This window comes from Lactuca saligna, chromosome 7 (genome assembly GCF_052625555.1).
Source record: "Lactuca saligna cultivar CGN05327 chromosome 7, ASM5262555v1, whole genome shotgun sequence".
NCBI lineage: Eukaryota > Viridiplantae > Streptophyta > Magnoliopsida > Asterales > Asteraceae > Lactuca > Lactuca saligna.
The window spans coordinates 83,430,389-83,450,803 of record NC_136423.1 but is presented as its reverse complement, the minus strand read 5'-3'; the positions used below and the strand labels follow the sequence as shown (position 1 = coordinate 83,450,803).

General features: G+C 35.6%; 1 protein-coding gene across 6 annotated transcripts; it reads left to right on the top strand.

Moving 5' to 3' along the window:
- Positions 1-5,277: 5,277 nt before the first annotated feature.
- Positions 5,278-14,022, top strand: LOC145004589 (uncharacterized). 6 transcript variants are annotated; one of them, XR_013662409.1, is made up of 7 exons: positions 5,282-5,683; positions 5,779-6,219; positions 6,532-6,604; positions 6,743-6,797; positions 12,713-12,893; positions 12,971-13,310; positions 13,393-14,022. XR_013662409.1 is itself a non-coding variant. In XM_078963533.1 (4 exons), the coding sequence occupies exon 1, from the start codon at positions 7,273-7,275 to the stop codon at positions 7,951-7,953; it is 681 nt and encodes a 226-aa protein (XP_078819659.1). In that variant the 5' UTR covers positions 6,809-7,272; the 3' UTR covers positions 7,954-12,413; positions 12,713-12,893; positions 12,971-13,310; positions 13,393-14,022. The 6 variants fall into 6 exon arrangements, 1 of the variants encoding a protein (XP_078819659.1); XR_013662411.1 differs by lacking the exon at positions 5,779-6,219 and having other exon boundaries at positions 5,278-5,683; XR_013662408.1 differs by having other exon boundaries at positions 5,280-6,219; positions 6,542-6,604.
- The last annotated feature ends 6,393 nt before the right edge of the window (positions 14,023-20,415 follow it).

Sequence of the window (20,415 nt, the reverse complement as noted above, 5' to 3'; positions counted from 1 at the left end):
TTAACATCCTTAGGTAAATTTGGCAGCTTCGCAACTAATGACCCTTACTTTGGCAATATAAACATATGGACCCTTTGATAATGGTACATAGGACTATTACAGACTTAGCCTTTTTCTCTTTACCATTTGGTCAACCTAGTTGACTATGGTCAATCCCTTCCCATTGGGAAGAGAATGTTTTTTCTGTATTTCCAGTGTCACCATTGTCAATGTCCATAAAGTTTCAGGAGGTTGATCTTAGCAAATAGATAAGATCATTAAGGGTCTTGTCATAGTCTGTTTCATAGGTGTCCCAAAGGAACTCACTATGTGACTTAGAAAGTAGTTGAACCACCAACTTTCTCAAGACTTTTACACCCAACTCTCCTGGCTTGTCAATATGTGACTACATCTCCAAGATGTGACCACACCTAGACCTTCACTTGCCTATAGGGCTCGAGTGACCTTAAACTTTTCAAGAACTTGTGGGTTAGGGAGAATAATTGGAGGAGGTGAATGAAGTATGATTTCCATGGGACATCATCTTCATTTAGGAAAGCTTGTTTCAAGAGATTTGGGAAGATCATAAATGTCTAAACCAGACATCTTTTGGGAGATATTCAAGATAGTTGATTTTAAAGTCCTTAATATGACACCCAATATGAAATATTAAGGCTAGGACCCAACAAAGTATTTTATAACTTAGAAGATCCATGCCGTAATCCAAGCTATAAAATAATTTAAAGGTAGGTGAATGACGATTCACCAATTTCCACCAAGATAAACAAAATGTATTATTAGGTTTTAATTGGTTTTGAAACTCCTAGATCTTTTGAGATTCATTGAATTGTTCAATGGCATGTTTCAATCTCGAGTGTGCCCTTCAGGTTTTGTGACTGGGATGCCGAGGATCACAAAACAAGGTGTGAAGTAACCATGCAAATTACTTGGTACCCTTAAGTGTTTACCCCTTAATCGATGTGCCGGTTAACCACACACGCTCCATCGATACTATGATAAATATTAAGTCACCCTTTACCTACCTTGTTAAGTCCAAGTTAGTGTGCCGGTTAACCACACACGCTCCACTAACGACTTAGACAAAATGTAAAGTGTAATTTCATGGATTAGCACCTTATTCACATTTTTCCTAAGTAACTAAGATTGGGAATTATTAAGAGTTTAGTTACTTAGTATTTATCATTAATACTTTTAATGAAGGGAGAATTATAGTCCTGTCAAACCTGTTCGGCTAACGACCCTCCACTAGTCAAGCAAGCGGTGGGTGAGAGTGGACACCCATTAATTTGCCATTTTATAGGCAACAACCTTATACCCACCTTATAGACCGGCTTTGTGAATGAGGCGTACTAGCGGTAAGACCGACTTTACTCTTATACATGTATATATTATTAACTTATAATATTATAAAGTATAAGGGTTGAATTTTAACTTTTAAAATTCTAAGGGCTAACTTGGAATTAAAGTATTCATAAGAGAAAACTTTACAAATTCAAAAACTTGAGGGCAAGTTTTGAAACTATTCAAAACTAATTAATTCCATAACTTATGTGTTTAAAGTAGTTTTAATCCAAAAAACTCTTCAAGTTCCATAACTTATGGAAGACTTTAAACTAATAAAAGAATTAACTTTTCTTTATTTTTATAACTTATGGAATTAATTAAGGTTACACTTTTTTTTAATTATTTTTATTTAATGAAGAGACTCTTGGTCCTCCATAACTTGAGGACAAATTATGGAGTCATAACTCCAATTAATTAGAACTAGACTCTTCAGTTTTGTAACCTTTGCCAATTTTTATGAGTTTTATGAAACTTAAATGTGACTTTTCATATAACTTGAGGACAAGTTACAAAAACACATTTTAGAATCAACTCTTAGATTAATTTGGATTGAAAACAACTTTTTCACTCAACTTTTCTATTAATCTAAGCAACTCATAAGAACAAGATAATTCAAATCAAACTTTTTCATGTAATTAGTCTACCCTTTAAACTAATACAAAACATGAATCTATTGACAATTATCTTTGAAAATGGATTAGCATGAACATTACCACATCAAAAAACAAGTTTATAAGTTCAAAAACAACTTAGGGTAATGTTCCTAGTCCATTTCTAGCCAAAAACCTCGAAAATATGCTGTCTGGGGGTCCAACTCATCGAGTGCATGAACCAACTCGGCGAGTTGGATCGAATTGATCACATTTTAGGCATGGACTCGCCGAGTCTCCTGATGGAATCGCCGAGTCAGATGATCAGACAGCAACAAATTCGTTTTTTCAGCTTCAATTGCAGGTATAACAAGAAAACAAGCCTAGGCTCTGATACCACTGTTGGGTTATGAGCATTCTAACACTCCTAAGTGTACATGCAACCCTAAATACCTTGGATCTATGTTTTCTCTATTATACATGCAAATATGAACATCCAAGGTATTATCCTAATCTAGCATACAAAACTATCAACATAACAAGATAGAATACATACCTCTTTGATAGTGCTTGTCTTCATGAAGCTTGAGTGCCTAGTACCCCAAGTGTGACACCTCAAATGGTTCACACAACACCATAAGCACTTGGAATAACTTAGAGAGAATTCTACACTTCATGAAATCAGCTAGCCCTTTGTTTCTCTCACTAGTGGCCGATTTTGATCAAGAATAAGATGCTTATATATTGTTACAATTAGGGTAAACCCTAATTGTCATGACTTTCCATTTCCTTGGATCCATGGGTTCAAATACACCATGGAGCATCCATGGACCATCCTATGGGTTTTAGCCCAACTTGATTATCCATGGAGCATTAGCCCACTATACAAGTATGGATGATTTACACAATCAAACCATATATTTAATTAGTCTTCTTTTGATCACTTAATTAATCCTAGATTAATTCTTGATCAATACTAATTAAATAATCTCATTATTCTTATTATTAATATACTAGAACTTATAATATATTAATAACCATAAGTGTCTTATTTCTCTCATTATAGTCTATCCAAGTGCATGATGCCATGCAACCCAAATGGACCATGCCGGGTCGGGTCAATTCTTACCAATTATAGTTATGGACTTAGACATTAATCCAACAGAGTGGCAGCGCCAATGGACGTGCAGGATGAACCTGTTACCAGTTCACCGCCTCCGATTGCTTCCCTCTTCTATGTGGTGATTCTACGATGAGCAAGTCCTCGGTTCCTCCGTGTTTCCCTATTACTCTCTCAGGTAATATTCTTCGTTTTTTTTTCGTATTACTGATATTGGATTTTCAATTCGGCTATAGTGATTTCTAGATTTTCATGCAATTTTCCATTGGAAACGACCATTAATAGCTACAGTTTGTCCCTAAGTTTTATGTTTGTTGACTAATGGTTCTTGATTAGTAGATTTTCAACACACATGTTCTTTTTGCATTTGCTGTGCACACCAACTGCTCGATGTATTGCTCCAAAAAAATAGTGATCTTTTTTAGTAATGGTTCTTAATGTACACTTCACCTCTGTATCAGATCATGATACTTTTGAACAGCTTTTTATTCCTTCATCCTTTCAAAGGTCTAATGTTGACTCTAAATGCGTTACTTTGGTCATTGTAATGTTGGAACATAATCTAAATTTCTACATTATTAACTGTGAGATTAGAAGCAAGTTATAGGTCTTTTGGTGTACAATATTAAAAAAGAGGGTAAGATATGTTGACCATTTTTGTAGAATAGATTCTTTTTTTTTTTCAATTAAATCGTTTTAAATATAGTATTTCTTTGTTTTGGCATGTAATTTTATTGGTCAACAGGTTGACTCAAGGTTGATTGAAGGCTGAAGAAATGCCAAAGATGCTCAAAGAAAATTAGATTTGGTGCAAAAGGTGAAACTTATTGCTTACTAATTTACATTTGACTTATTGATTATGATCAGAACATTTGACCCATTTAGTTCAATCGAAGATCTGCACTTCATTGTTTTTAATGAATGTTTGTGTATGGTGTAACTTTATTAGACATTTGGTTGGTTTAGGTACAAGTTGGTTTTCTATTATTTCATATGTTTTGAAGCCTGATTTAGTTTTGTCAATCTATTTGCATTTCTAATCATTTGGTGGTTTAGGAAAGTGGAAATTTTTAATCAACTTATAATCACATTTTTCATGATAACGATTTTTCATATATACTATGTTTCCCTTAAAATTGGATTTTTTTGGTCGATGAATCCGTACGTGTCTCGACTTAAATTAATGCATCTAAAGTTAATGATGTTGGTGGCGCATATACGGAAACAATTTACTTCTAAGTTGAAAGAAGAGTAAATTACAAAAATGTTCCTTGTGGTTTGATCGAATTCTTAGTTTTTGTTTTGTGCTCATTTGGTCACTTAACTATTTTGAAGTTTTAAAAGGTCATCAAACTTTTGGTTTTATGCTCATTTAGACACTTAATTTTTGGTTTGGTTACATTTAATTGCCTAACTTTTAGATTTGTGTTCATTTAGTCATCTAACTTTTAAAATTGTGCTTATTTAGTCACTAAAGGCATTAGTTTTGATGTATTTTGACATTAATTTTTGTAAATGACTATTTACTACCAATGAAAAAGGTTGGCATCTGAATGATATGAGTAAAATTAAGCTTGGTTGATGTATGGGTGATTTAATACAAGTCAACTTGTGTGATGAACTTTATTTAACTGTGGCATTTTGCTTGTCGACATAAGTCTATTGTTTGGATTAATGTTTATTTGGTGTATGCAATTTTTTGGAAATGACTTATGGGGATGTATATTATCTTGGAAATAAATCGTAATCAAATCAATAAATTATACACCTTAAAATATCAACTAAAATTTTGCCATAAAAAATAAATACATAGCAGCAAAATAAAAACTAAATGACAACATAATAACAAAGTTATATTGAAAAAAATGAAGATTTAATCGGGTTTGTAATCAATTAATTGTTTCTAGAAACTAGTTATGAAAAAAACTATTCGTATCTATCGCTTGGCGTGGGTAAACGGTTAGTATATATATATATATATATATATATATATATATATATATATATATATATAATACAAACGTTAGTATTTTAAAAATAAATTTAAAACGATCAAATCATTAAACTAATAGTACTAATAGTACAAGTAATCAACAACAAAATAATATTAAAATTTAAAATTAACTACATTGTACAAAAAATAATACAATGAATACAACTGGCTAATGCAATACATAAAAAAAAAATTATTTTTCATTTTGAACGGGCTTATCTTTCCTTTTATCTTTCCCTCTTATCTAGCTTATATTGACCTGGTTTTATTCGCAATTAAACTGCTTCCCATTTAATTCGTTCCTTCAAGTTCAAAAAGCTGACTTGCAGTCTTCGATCTTCCATTATCCCCAATTTTCCAGGGTCCTCTATTTATCCATCTTCATCCTTCCCCAAAAGAGTATGGGACCCTTCATCCCTAATTTCAGTTCTTTTTTGGCTTTTAAGGAAGTGAGTGTTATCGGCATTCCTCTATTTTCTCTTGATTCATATTAAACGAAACCAAAAGGCTAGGGCTCTCCTCCATTCTGGTCTCCATTTCTTTTCAATATTATCAACTATCGTCGTCTTTCTCTCCTTACCACCGTCACCCGGTCATTTCCGAAGATGAAGACGAATTGTTTGAATAGTCGTTCAGGTGCACACATTTCCTATGTCTCGCCATTTTTAATCTAGCATTTGTGATGTTCACTACAACCATAAAACTCACAATGTTTGCCTAAACCCTATGAGGTTGTTATTTGGATTAAAAAAATGCACAAATTGAAGACGCCACACCACCAACACCGACTTCTGTTCTTCCCCAATATGTTAGTCTTTTTCTCCTGTTTGTTAATAAAAGTTTGAATCCGTCATCCCAATCAAAATGAATATCTAACCAATTTCAATATTTTACATTTCAAAAACCAAAATTAAAACCCTAACATTCCAATTCCGTCAATTGGAGACCATCACACCACGGAAACCAGCACATCATCGAACAAAGATTGGATCTTTACCACTTTCGCCCTTCGTTTTTCTCTAAAACATCCCAAACCAATGTTGGCTTCATCATTCGCTGCTTGAATTTGGGGCGGCCATTTTTGTCTCTCTCATTCGTTATCACTTTTCCTCTCAAAAACGTATGTCATCGCCTTTATCAGATCTTCAAGCACACACGCAAAAGAACTGCAGGTATGATTTTAAACCCTTAAAAACGTTGTTTTTCATCTTTCTTCTTGACTTGTTATTTTCTCTGAACCTTGGAACCCCACAATTAATAAGCTTATCTATTAGATGGTCGGAAAGGCCCCCACTCATTAATCTTCATATTTTATCAAGATTTTTGTGTAAGGAAATGTTGGTATGCATACAGGTAACGCTGACCACATATTGTATGCTTTTTAATATTTAGCAAAATTATCGGTATATGTATGTGTATTGTTATGTTTGTGAAATTTGTCGAGTGACATCTTTAAAAATTAACTTAATTTCTTAAAAGTCCAGTCTAAATCAGGTATTCTTTCTTTTGCGGCTGAAGGCTTGAAGGGACACCACAACAATGCAGATTTAGTTATAAGTAAGCCATAATTGCTTTGAGTTTGAAGCTAAAACATGTGTTCTCCGAAATTATATTCACTTATGTTTTAATTGCAAATTTATTTTCCCTTCACAGTGAATCTTACGTGTTGAAATATTCACTTGGATTCATTTTCAGGTAGATTGCATAGTCATGTGCTTCCTAACCCTAAATTTCAAGGTTGATTTTCCAGGTAATATATAAATAAAAAATGTAAATAAAAATCTGAAAAGGAGTAAATATGTGGTTAGCGACCATTTCTTGATTTTAAGATAAGGGTTGATTAGGAGACAAGTCGCATAGATTGCTGGTCTACCATATAGTTGGAACCCTTGATTGCATATCTGTCAACAAAAAAACAGTTATTGGATGTTTCTTATATGGTGTCATGGTTGATGATGTTATTTATGATGTATAAAATTAACAGGTTGAGAAAGTGGATATGTTCATGAATCATTTTAGTGATTATTTACATCAAAAAACCCAAAAATGGTGAGTTCATAAGTACTTTGATCAATCAAATGGTTTTGTTACAGTTTGAAATAGTAGAACCCAAAAATGTTGTTAGTACTTGTAGGTCAAAAGCAATTGTTAGAAATGGAATTTCTTTGATTTATTTGTTATAGAATAGTAATCATGATATGTTAATATAAAACTTACAGTCATACATGGCTGTTATCAAGCATAGCTATGGAGTGATACTGTATGAAAAGAAGAATGTTGAAAGAGCTCTAAAACATGGAATTGAGAAATTCCCAGATAGCTTGAGCTTGAAGGAGTGGTGTGAAAAAAACGAAAAAATGTTCAAAGAAATTAAAAATGCAGAAAGTGGAGGAATGAAAGACAAAGATTCTAGTTTTGATGGTCATAGTAACAAAGGAGATGGAGATGGTGTTAAAGAATCAAAATTTTCACTAACTAGAGGATTGGTAGTTGATGGGGAAAAGAAAGTTGATGGTGGAGGTTTCAGTACACCTCAAATGGATAAGGTAGGGAATACAGATAATCTGACATGTTCACAATTCTTGGAGAATCATGAAGTTTTGGCAACTGCAATTAAAATGACGGATGAGGCTGTGTTGGAAAGTTTTAAAAAGGAGAAAAAAAGAGGGAATAAAGTCATGGAAACAGTTGAGGTATGGGAGGAAGATGATGACCATGGAAAAAGGGGGAAAAAAGATCAAAAGATACATGTATATGGAGAATCACCTTTTCTTGAAAGGATAGTTAGAATGAGTGATAAGGTGAAGAAGGTGTTGGATAAGGTGTCTAAGTCCATAACTATTTCTGGTAAATACTTGACCCGAACATGGTCCATTTGGGTTGCATGGTACCATGCAATAGGATAAACTAAATGAGAGATATAACACATACGGTTTATTAATATATTATAAGTTTTAATATATTAATAATATTATTTAATTAGTTTGATCAAGAATTAATTTAGAATTAATTAAGTGATGAAAAGACAACTAATTAAATGTATGGATTGATTATGTAATCATCCATAACTTATATAGTGGGCTAAGAGGTTCCATGGATAATCAAGATGGGTTATACCCATTGGATGGTCCATGGAGGCTCCATAGGAGTTACAAACCCAAAGGTTATGGAAATGAAGAGTCATGACACATTAAGGTGTAACCCTAGATGTGTCAACACTATATAAAGCTCATGTGTTCTCCCCAAAATAGGTTAGACAAAAAACAAGAGGGCTAGAGCCGATTTTGTGTGTTATAAATTCTCTCCAAATTTGCTCCATAGCATTGTGTTGTGTGAAGCATTTGAGGCATCACATTTGGGATGCTAGGCTCACAAGATTTCAAAGAACACCCACAACAACAAGGTATGTAGTTCTATCTATTATTTAAGTTAAAATTGTTCGCCATGTATGCTAGATAGGATCATAGCCTTGGAAATCAACTTTGCATGATAATTAGACAAACATAGATCCAAGGTTATTAGGGTTGCATGTACACTTAGGAAGTGTTAGAATGCTCAAAACCCATCAGTGGTATCAAAGCCTAGGCTTGCTTGTTTGATTTTTGTGCAAACTGCTTGAAAAAACCGAGTTTTCTGCTTTCTGCCCGTATGAACTCACCAAGTCCATGGGGGGACTTGACGAGTCCATGACCAAATGCAAGCTACTCGCTGAGTCATGCCACAAGGGATGCTAATCGTTATTATGTGACTTTTACAGATGATTATAGTTGATATGGATATGTCTACTTAATCAAGCATAAGTCAGAGACTTTTGAAAGGTTTAAAGAGTTTAAACAAGAAGTCGATAATCAATTGGGCAGGAACATTAATATGATTCGATCCGATCGTGGTGGTGAGTATCTTAGTACTGAGTTCCTCGACTATCTAAGGGAATGTGGGATTGTCTCACAATTGACACCTCCCAGGACAGTTGAATGGTGTAGCTGAGAGACATAATCGAACCTTGTTGGACATGGTTCGTTCCATGATAAGTCGAGCTACGCTACCAATCTCATTTTGGGGGTATGCCTTAGAGACTGTCACCCATATCCTTAATCTGGTCCCTACAAAGAAGGTTGCCAAAACACCTCACGAGATGTGGACTGGAAAAGTTCCTAATATAGCCCACATCAAGGTTTAGGGTTGCGAGGCTTTCGTGAGACGCGAGACTCATGACAAACTTGAACCTCGAAGCGAGAAATGTATTTTCGTCGGCTACCCACAAAAATCCTTTGGTTACCTCTTCTATAGACCTAGTGAGAATGTGGTCTTTGTAGCAAGGAGGGCTGTCTTTCGAGAGAGAGAGAGTTCATAAGCCAAGGAGACAGTGGGAGACTAATTGACCTTGAAGAACTTCAAGAGTCAAGTGGTGAAGGAACCTCAAACCCTAGCAGTTAACTAGAGGAGGAATCTCCTGTTGACCCAACTATACCTGCAGTTGTACCTCTGAGGCGTTCCACGAGGGTTAGGAATGTACCTGAGTATTACTATGGTTTCCATATTACTGCGGAAGGTGAGACACTTATTAGTGATGAAACACTAGTAGGTCTGGATGAACCTAACAGCTATGCGGAAGCCATGGCAGGCCCTGAGTCTGCTAAATGGAAAGAGGCAATGGATAGGGAGATACAATTCATGTATGACAATCAAGTTTGGAACTTGGTTGACAATGTGCCAGGTCGTAAGACTGTAGGGTGCAAATGGATCTTCAAGAAGAAGACCGACACGGATGGTAATGTACACACTTATAAGACCTTTTCTCCAGTAGCCAAGGTTAAGTCTATTAGGGTATTGTTAGCCATAGCTGCATTTCATGACTATGAAATATGGCAAATGGATGTCAAAACCGCTTTCCTTAATGGAAATTGGCTGAGGATGTTTACATGAATTAGCCAGAGGGTTTGGCAGCTCACAGTACCCTAATAGAGTGTGTAAGCTTGAAAATTCATCTATGGATTAAAGCAAGCACCTCGCGGATGGAATCTTTGCTTTGATGAGAAGGTCAAAGAGTTTGGCTTCTCTAGGAGTGAAGATGAATCTTGTGTATATATCAAGGCTAGTGGGAGTATAGTTAGCTTTTTGGTACTATATGTGGATGACATACTACTCATAGGAAATGACATCCCAACTCTGCGGGAAGTTATGTCCTGGCTTGAGAAGAGTTTTGCTATGAAGGACCTAGGAGAAGCTGCCTATATTCTAGGGATAAGGATCTTGAGAAATCGGAGTAAAAGACTAATTGGACTTAGTCAAAGTACCTACTTGTACAAGGTGTTGAAGAGATTCAGCATGCAAGATTCCAAGAAAGGAGAGTTACCCATCCAGAGTAACACTAGACTGAGTAAGACTCAGAGCTCGAGTACTGAGGATGAGATAACAGAAATGAGTCGGATATCCTATGCTTCGGCAGTAGGCTCGATCATGTATGCTATGACCTTTACTCGTCCTGATGTAGCCTTTGCTTTAAGCATGGTTATCAGGTATCACAGGAATCCTAGTAAGGCTCACTGGACTACAGTAAAGAACATTCTCAAGTACCTGCGGAGGACTAAGAAATGGGTCCTTACCCTTGGTGGGAGTGATGACTTGAGAGTTGTAGGGTATACTGATGCTGACTTCCAGACTGATAGGGATAATTTCCGCTCTCAGTCAGGCCGGGTCTTTACCTTAAATGGAGGAGCAATCTCTTGGAAAAGTTCCAAGCAGGAGATAGTGGCTGATTCAACTTGCGAATTAGAGTATATAGCGGCAAGTGAGGCGGCAAAAGAGGCTATGTGGCTAAAGAACTTCATTGGAGACCTTGGAGTTGTACCAGCTATATCGGAGCCTATAGAGATTTTCTGTGATAGTGAAAGTGCAGTTGCCTTAGCAAAGGAACCAAGGGATCATGGGAGATCCAGACACATCGACAGAAAATATCATTTCATTAGACATCGTATAGAAGAAGGACTTCTCGTGGCAAAGAGAGTATCATCAGATGAGAACCCGACAGATCCCCTCACGAAGGGACTGGGTAGGGTTAAGCATCTCCAGAATATTTATGTTGTTTTACATATTATTCAAATTATCCACAGTCGGTCATATGTTGGAAGTAGATATGAAATAAGACTGTCATGAGTTGGTTGTAGAGGTCTAAGATGTTGGACATGGCCTCAACACTCATGAGTGCTCATAAGTTCTGAGTATTGGATTCAACCCACGCTCGCTGACATCACTTCTTGGAATTTATCTCGAGTGATCGCGAGACGGTAATATCATATAAGTCTTCAAACCTAGAGATATGACTTGTTAACTATGAGTTAGTTATGCATTGAACGTGCGAAACCGCATTGGTAACTCGATGTTATAAAACGTGCGTTTGTGTGTAATTTAACAAGTAGTAGAACAACATATGAGTCAAAGTTTATCTGTTCCTTCTTGGATTAGAGGCTGATATCTGGGCCCCTCGATGATTTTGTTTTGACCTATGTACCGGGCCTGGTCAGAACTAAGTTGATGTGTTCAATTAAGTTCTTTGTCAAACAAATCAGAAATCAGGAAACAAACTGTTGGACAATAAGCAAGACCATGTTCCATGTGTTTGTCTGGTTGATATGTAGAACAGAGAATTATATGATCACTTATCTGAAATGGCGTACCATCATTTTCTCATTTCCGAGAAACCTTGAAAGAGCTACGATTGCCGATCGGTTCCTGAAGTATTGCAATTATAGTTATTAGAATTATCCAAGTGGGAGACTGTTGGATAAAGTGTCTACGTCCATAACTATTTCTGGTAAATACTTGACCCCACCCGACATGGTCCATTTGGGTTGCATGGCACCATGCAATTGAATAAACTAAATGAGAGAAATAACACATATGGTTTATTAATATATTATAAGTTCTAATATATTAATAATATTATTTAATTAGTTTGATCAAGAATTAATTAAGTGATGAAAAGACAACTAATTAAATGTATGGATTGATTATGTAAATCATCCATAACTTATATAGTGGGCTAAGAGGCTCCATGAATAATCAAGATGGGTTATACCCATTGGATGGTCCATGGAGGCTCCATGGGAGTTACAAACCCATGGGTCATGGAAATGAAGAGTCATGACACATTAAGGTGTTATCCTAGATGTGTCAACACTATATAAAGCTCATGTGTTCTCCTTAAAATCGGTTAGACAAGAAACAAGAGGGCTAGAACCGATTTTGTGTGTTATACATTCTCTCCAAGTTTACTCCATAGCATTTGGTGTTGTGTGAAGCATTTGAGGCATCACACTTGGGATGCTAGGCTCACAAGGTTTCAAGGAACACCCACAACAACAAGGTATGTAGTTCTATCTATTATTTAAGTTAAAATTGTTCCCCATGTATGCTAGATAGGATCATAGCCTTGGAAATCAACTTTGCATGATAATTAGACAAACATAGATCCAAGGTTATTAGGGTTGCATGTACACTTAGGAAGTGTTAGAATGCTCAAAACCCATTAGAAGGATGAAATGTTGTTATACAACTCAGTTTTTGCATCCAAAAGAGACTATGGGTAAGTTAAATAATACAATTTAATGGTTTGCTTTGAAAATGTGGTGTTATAACAGTGATCATTTTTTAATTGTCGAGCAGGGAGGAGATATGGAACATTGGTAGCGGGCATGTGTTTCATCAAGGATTCTCGTATCATTTTAAAAGCAACACGTTTATTCATGCGATAATCATTGACTGTTGGTCATCATTACTCAACAGAATGGAGGAACTTAGGGATGTAGGATTAGTTTCTAGAGTATTATTTAACACAAATTTTTTGGTAAGTATTTAAATTAAAATTAGTTCCAGTCGAATAATATGTGTTTTATTGATTGGTTTATTAATCTGTACAAACAGAAGAGATACTGGGTGGATCATTGTCACCTGAAAGAACTTAAGAATTATTTGATTCGATGTTGAAACTCCACCTTAAAAGTCTACCAAAAAAGGAAAAGCTGAAGGATATTGGAGTGGTGAAATAATTAAACCTTGTTTTTTATCAATTACAACCATAACATACATTAGTATGTTATTGACCAATATTAATTATGCAATGGGAAGAATCTTCCCAGTAGTTGATAGAAGCAAATACTATCTGATATGCTTTGATCTAAGGGTTCCAACATACTTCATTATATACCATGTGACCCGAAATGGCTCTGTTGAGGAAATCTATGGAATAAAACACATTCATGTGGTATGTTGAAGAATTATTATTTGAAATATTTAAAATACATGAGTGTAATATTGAATTGTAAAATGATTGTTTTGTATCGCAGAAAAAGTTGCTTGGGAACTATTTGAAAACAGAGAATTACCAAAAGTCAACAGCTTTCAACAAGATTAAAGCGCATGTAATGAAAATGACATGGAATGTAGACAAAGAAGGATCAGACTGTGGAGTATATCTTTTGAAGCATATGGAGCCATATATGGCGGAAAATGAAGGGCCTTGGGATTGCGGTTTTACAGGAAAAAAACAGACTGATTTACTTTCATTAAATAATCTACGAATCAAGTACATGGCAAGGCTTATGAAATCAGAGTACAACAAACATAAAAGTATGTTGGATGAATACGAAAAAGCATATGAGAGGCTTGATCCATTGCAAATATCGGCTAGGATGAATGAAGTGAAGGAAATAAGGGAGAAATAGAAACGTGGGAGGCGTCGATTTTAAGATGGGAGTGTTATGATGTTAGGATGGTTGGTTTTCAAAGACGTTTGGTAGTATGTTTGGCTTAAGTCTATGTTTTCTTATTTTGGTCTAGTATTGTGTGTTTTGGGGTAACAGTTTATGAAGGTAGGATTCGTATATGGTGTAAGACTTTTGGTAAGATTGTTTGTTTTGGTCTACCTTATTTACATTGGAAAGTATCATGTTCTAGAATTGTTTGTTTTTTAGAAACATGTTAATGTGAATGGTGTTTGTTGTTGTATAATTTATTGATTGCTAATTGTTACTACTTGATTGATGTTGAAATGTGTATCTGGATATGAAAGCTATCAAAAAATGCAATGTGTTGGAATATGGTTTGTAATGTACAAGTAAGTTAAGTTTATAAATCATAGACTAACATATGCATTTGTTGTGGTAGAATATATGAAGATTGTGATTTACCATGATTGTTTCGATGATGTTTGTGATATGGCATACAAAATATTCATGCGTAAGAATTGTTAGATTTGACTGTAAATACTGATCTGAAAGAAAATAATAGGTTATGTTACAAATGGTAACGTGTAACAAAAATGAGATGTTGAAAGATGGGTTGTAAAGCACATGTATGTTTTGTTTTTCATTAGTAATATGTGTACATTTGACCTGTTCATTATAAAAGGTAACTGTTAAGTGTTATGTGTACATAATATTCTTACAGAATATACGTGTTGTTTTTCAAGTAGAAGAATGTATGAACATTATGATTTTCCTTGTTTGTTTCAATTTTCAGTTTGAGATAAGATGCACATTAATCATGGTAGAATTTATAAAGGTTATGTTGTTACATGTTAGGATACTCATTAAATGTAGATAAATTTTTTTACAAAATATGCAAAAGTGTATAACAATGTATGACAATTTTATTAAATCTGATGAAATTTGTAGCAGTAAAATAATTAAAGATAAAACAAAAAAGTTTTAATGTAATATCATAATAAAGAAAAACTACATATAAAACATACTACTTAGACACGTTTTTTAAGAGGACAATTTCGTTTGTCATGGTTAGCCATCTGTTGACATAACGCACACTTTCATTTAGGTTTCGAACCAACATTTTGCAGCATTTCTTTTTTTGATTTTAATCTCTTGCCATGACTGCCAGTTCCCGTATTACGAATATCTGATGGGTTTTCAATATCGAGAGCATCATTAGTTAATTCTACGCCTATAATCTGGTTGTAGAATGCTTCTCTTGATGGCATCTCAGGGGCTGGTGTGACAACTGTCAAATTTGGGTCAAGTCAAAGTCAACTAAAGTCAACAAGTCAAACCATTTGACTCAATTTGCCCTTGGGTACTAGAATTTACATTATGAAATTTCTACACAACTCTCTATTCTAATGGGAGATCATAAATCAAAAAGTGCGAACATCTAGATCTCCTTAACCTAAAATTGTGGTACGTGGTTAGCCAAACCGATAAAACAATGTTGCATACTCATCGGGAGTATGTAAGATCCTTAAACAAGGCTTAACAGGGTTTACGAACCTTGCCTTGCGAAGCCGGACACTCACAAATGCCACACATGAAACCTCTCTCAATCGTTTTCACTCTATCTCTTCTTATCAAAAATCTCTCTCAAATCTCTCTAAGAATGTCAAATCTCTCCCAAATCTCTCTAAGAATGTCAAATCTCTCCCAAATCTCTCCAAGTATGTGAAATATCTCTTTGTATGAGAAACCTCTCTAAGTATGTGAAATCTCTCCCAAATCTCTCTAAGAATGTCAAATCTCTCCCAAATCTCTCTAAGAATGTCAAATTTCTCCCAAATCTCTCCAAGTATGTGAAATATCTCCCAAATATCTCTTTGTGTGAGAAATCTCTCCAAGTATGTGAAATCTCTCCCAAATATCTCTTTGTATGAGAAATCTCTCCAAGTATGTGAAATCTCTCCCAAATCTCTCTCAAAAGTTTCTGTAACTTTTTGAAGTCATTTGGGTCATTCCGACCCTTAACCAGGTAAAAAACAGCTTAAAACGGGGTAAAACGAGTAAAATAGGCTTAAGGACCTGAAACCTCCTTATAAGAGAGAAGCCTCTTAGGACCGAAACCAAGAAGACCCGAACCCTCCTGAGCCGAAGGTCCTCTCAGGGCCGAACCTCGCCCAAGAGGAACCGAACCCGAAAGATCCTTGTGGGCCTGAACCTCGCAGAAACACCCGAACACGAAGGCTCCTGGAACCGAACCCGAAGGTACTGTTCATCTACTGTTCATTCGGGCTATTTCGGTTCCGATGCCCATGACCGAACCCTTCGCTTCCTCGCCTCCTCTCGCTTCCTCGCCCCCCTTCGTTTCCCTCTGTTTCGCTTCGTTTTCGGCTACAGTCCTCAGCAATGACCGAACCTCGGCCTAGGGACCGAAGCCCGGCCTAGGACCGAGAGGTCTTGCTGTGAACCCATTTTCTCCTGGTTTTCGCGTAGTTTTGCGTTTAAGGCCCGTTTTTAATAATTTAACGCGGGATTTCCACCCAAAATCATATTTTAACATAATAAACCCTAAATATTCACAATTTAATCATATTTTCATAGAAATCTTTATTTAAATAATAAAAGTAAGTGGGTAAAGTACAAAGAGGTGGAGTGTTGACTTTGCTTTACCTTATAACACAAGCAACCACTCCCACACCCACTCTATGACCAGCCACACCTCCCCACCTTACCTAGGTCACATCAATGTCCCTTACACTCAATTTCCACTCATTCCCATGTTTTTAGATCTGGAACAAAACACCCTCTCTCCTCATTTCTCTCATTTGCTCTCATTTCACTAAGTATCAAACACCACTTTTCTCTCAAACTTTTTCTCCACCAAATTCGAGATTCAAGGCTGATTTTCAAGTGTTCTTCCACATTTGGTAAGCATAATTCATTCTCCTTATGAATATCTCACTTATTTCCACTCAAATCATGGATATCTTACACAAACTCCATCATAATGGTGTTAGAGCTTCGAATCTTCAAGTGATTCTTCAAGTGTTCTTGGGTTGAACACTTCTCTTCTGCAACACTTATCTACTGAAATCACTCAAGGTGAGTTCATACCCCTACATTTTCATGTTTTCTCAAGTTTTTAGGGGGGGAATACAAGTTAAAACACCAAGAACATAATTAAGTTTTTCTAACAGCCTTCATCATAAAAGTTTAACTCCATTCACGGACTGTTTTGGGCAACTTAAACATTTTTGTTTTCAAAACTGTATAAGGTGCAAATAGATCAAGTTCTTAGCTTTAAAATGACTACTTGCACATCTCCATATGATTTTTCTACAATTTATGGTGATTTTTATAAAACTGCCTATCATTTCAAACAACAATCCGGACCAGTCTGTGATTATGGACTTTTTCACCCAAGTTGGAGGTCATTAAAAATCATGATAAAAATTATGAGTAAACTAGACACATTTTGTGAACTCTCAGAATTTACAGATCTAGTTGTCAACTTCGTATGATTTTTCTATGATTTTTTCAAAACAGTGCAGAATGGATAAAGTTAGCCAACAACATATAAATATCATAACACTTTGTATTATGTTGAGCAAAGTGTATAATCATATGTTCTAATTATTTAATGTGTTTCTTTGTTAGTTTATCATCATGAACTGAAACTAAGTCATTCATAATAAATATTATACATTCATTTTAGAACACGTATAATAAACTATAAAAAGTATAGTTTAATGGATTCATAACATTTATGCATTTCCATAAAAGAGTTCTTACATATTACAAACGTTTTAGATAAACTATAATAGGTATAGTTTATGATACATCACACAAACACTCGTACAAAAAGGGTACGTTCATACAGAAAAGATTTATATTCACACACATTTCACATAAACTTGTTAACCTATATTGTGAGACATTCTCTCCCTGTACGTCTGAGTGCGGGATATAATTCCTGGTAGTTATAATCAGAATCTCGTTGAGGGAGAACGTGATACTTGTATATAGATCTATATTGGGGTTGACACCCCACACCTTGCTGCTAGCTATAGTGGGACCTGCAGGTCTACGGGTGACAAATATCATTTCAGTTTTCGCGACGCCTGAGAAACGTCGTGGCAGGTTCACATAGTCATAGTATGATTATAGAGACTCACATAGGGATATAACAATCCATAAAGTTTACGGTATTTTATTTATAAAACCTAAATGGGTTTTATGTCGATTTAAAATCATTTTTTTTATCTCAATGAGTACAGATATTACTGTACACTTTTGGTTTTGGTAGTTACGACTACACATCATTTGAAACCACATTTATACCTTTAAGTATGGTCAATACTTGTTATTTCTCGGTCCTCGGATTTAGGACTACATATATATAAAGTATTAACAAACATGAGAACATACGGAAATTTCATTTAATTCAAACGCGTCCATGTCCATTTAAATACATAACATTTTCTATTGGTAAGAAAAGTTACTTATACATTTTGGTCTTCGGTCATAAGACTACATTACACGGATTTTAAAGAAAATATCGGATTTTCTGGATACATATTCTAACGCTTTTACAAGGAAAATGGTTTACTTTTCTATCGAAATCTCTTATGAACTCACCAACCTTTGTGTTGACACTTTTCAAAACTACTTGTATTCTCAGGAATTCAGTGAAAACAGGAAATCAACAACGTTTTGAGGATGGGACGATAAATCGTCAAACAGTTCATTTCGTATCATAATGTAATTGATGTGAATCATGTAAACATGTGCTTTGTGTAACGTTTTAAATTATATTTGTGATGGTTGTATTTACTTTGAGCACTATTATACTCATTGTTGTGATACTCTACATGAAGTCCTCCACCCCTGGACGTTTCCGCCATCCTTGGTTTGGGGGTGTGACAGATTGGTATCAGAGCAATGTTTATAGTGAACTCAGTATATCGAACCACATAAGATATACAAACTATAAATGCATTGGGACTAAGTTCTCTGATTTAAAGTTTCAAAACAACTATACTTTTAGAAACAAATAGTTTCTTATTAAAAGTATACATGCATACATACATACTAAGGTCAACATCATTCTAGAACAAAACAAAAGTAATGATTGTTGGATATCACAGGTAAACTCGGGGATGTATGGTCAATCTTGGGAGTGGCATAGCCTGATCAACTATGCTGGTCCGAGGAGTGATTAGCACATGCCCAAGAATAGTTGTGATATGGCAACAAGTCTAAAAACTTGCCAACACTACCACAACGAGAACATTAGAGCAGAACATGAGTTTAAAATACTATAGGAGTATTTTGTAATATCATAACTTATATGAAAACTAAATAGATTCTTAATAACAGGTCTATAGTCCCTAAGTGGATACTTTAAGGTTATATATAACTTAAAAATTATAGACTTAGAATTTGTGGTCATTACTTTACTTCCTTTTCCTTGTTTGGATGTGGACCTAGAGTGGGATCACTTATTCAAAGGTCTATCGTATCTTGTTGTATGTAATTAGTATGCACTATGTCATTATAGAAGTAACTAATAAGGATCACCCCCTATAAGTAATTGATAATAGAGTTAGATGCATAGTACTTATCTCCTCCACTCCTATTCTCGCAAATACAACATAGCAAAATCCTACTTGCCGGACGACCCTTACTTTCCTAATCCGAACTCGAGGAATGGTGAATGGTTATGAGAAGACTCAGAGGTGGAACTGGAGGTAATCGATCCTCCATGCATAGCAAGGGTTTCGTGAATCGTTTCGACTATAACGAACCTGTGACCCGTTGGGTAATCGTGATCGAGGGTTGAATGTCGACAACAATGACAACAACCACCATGTGGAGACCAACGAGGGTGCTATGACCTCAACCACGGGGGACTGACGGACAGAGCCCTCCCGAAAAAGACCCGGCGGATCGCGATCATCGGGGATTAATACAGGAAGACTACAATCCGAGTTCAGAAAACTGCACGCTACTCCAGACCCTATCATCTTTCGTACCCGTGACTCAGAATTCGACTACAATTCCCGAGACCAACTCTCTTTTTAAGACCTTATCGCCACTCGTGTAGAGGAAAGAGAGTAACAGGGTAGGACACACAACATTCAAAGAAAGGATGATTGTAGCCAAGCGTTGATTGGCAAAGCTACAAAATTACATCGACCTTGCCTCAGGCATCACAAGGGATGGATCATCGTAAGTAGAGTTCATACCGCTCACCAGACCTGGTAAATTATCTTCATAAGTATGCGCTGGTGCTACTCTATTGTAAGTAAAATCACGAAACTACAAATTAAGTGGTCATACTAATCGAGAAATCTATCTACTATCAAAACCCGCCCATGCACAAATGTGAAGTAGACCTGCATCGAGGTCAAAATTTTCACTGAAACCATGATTTCTAGAGTCATATTAACAAGATGGGCTTAGGATGTACCTATCCGACTCGAATGTCTATTTAGCCTTAATTATATAACTAAGCATACATAAATAGGTCATGACAAGGACCTAGCTTGGGTCAAGTGTAAGGTTTCACTTGGATACAGAACTACTAAAATACATGAGTTTATTATACAAAGAACCTCGTTATAAATTGTTTTTAGAACACCCTAA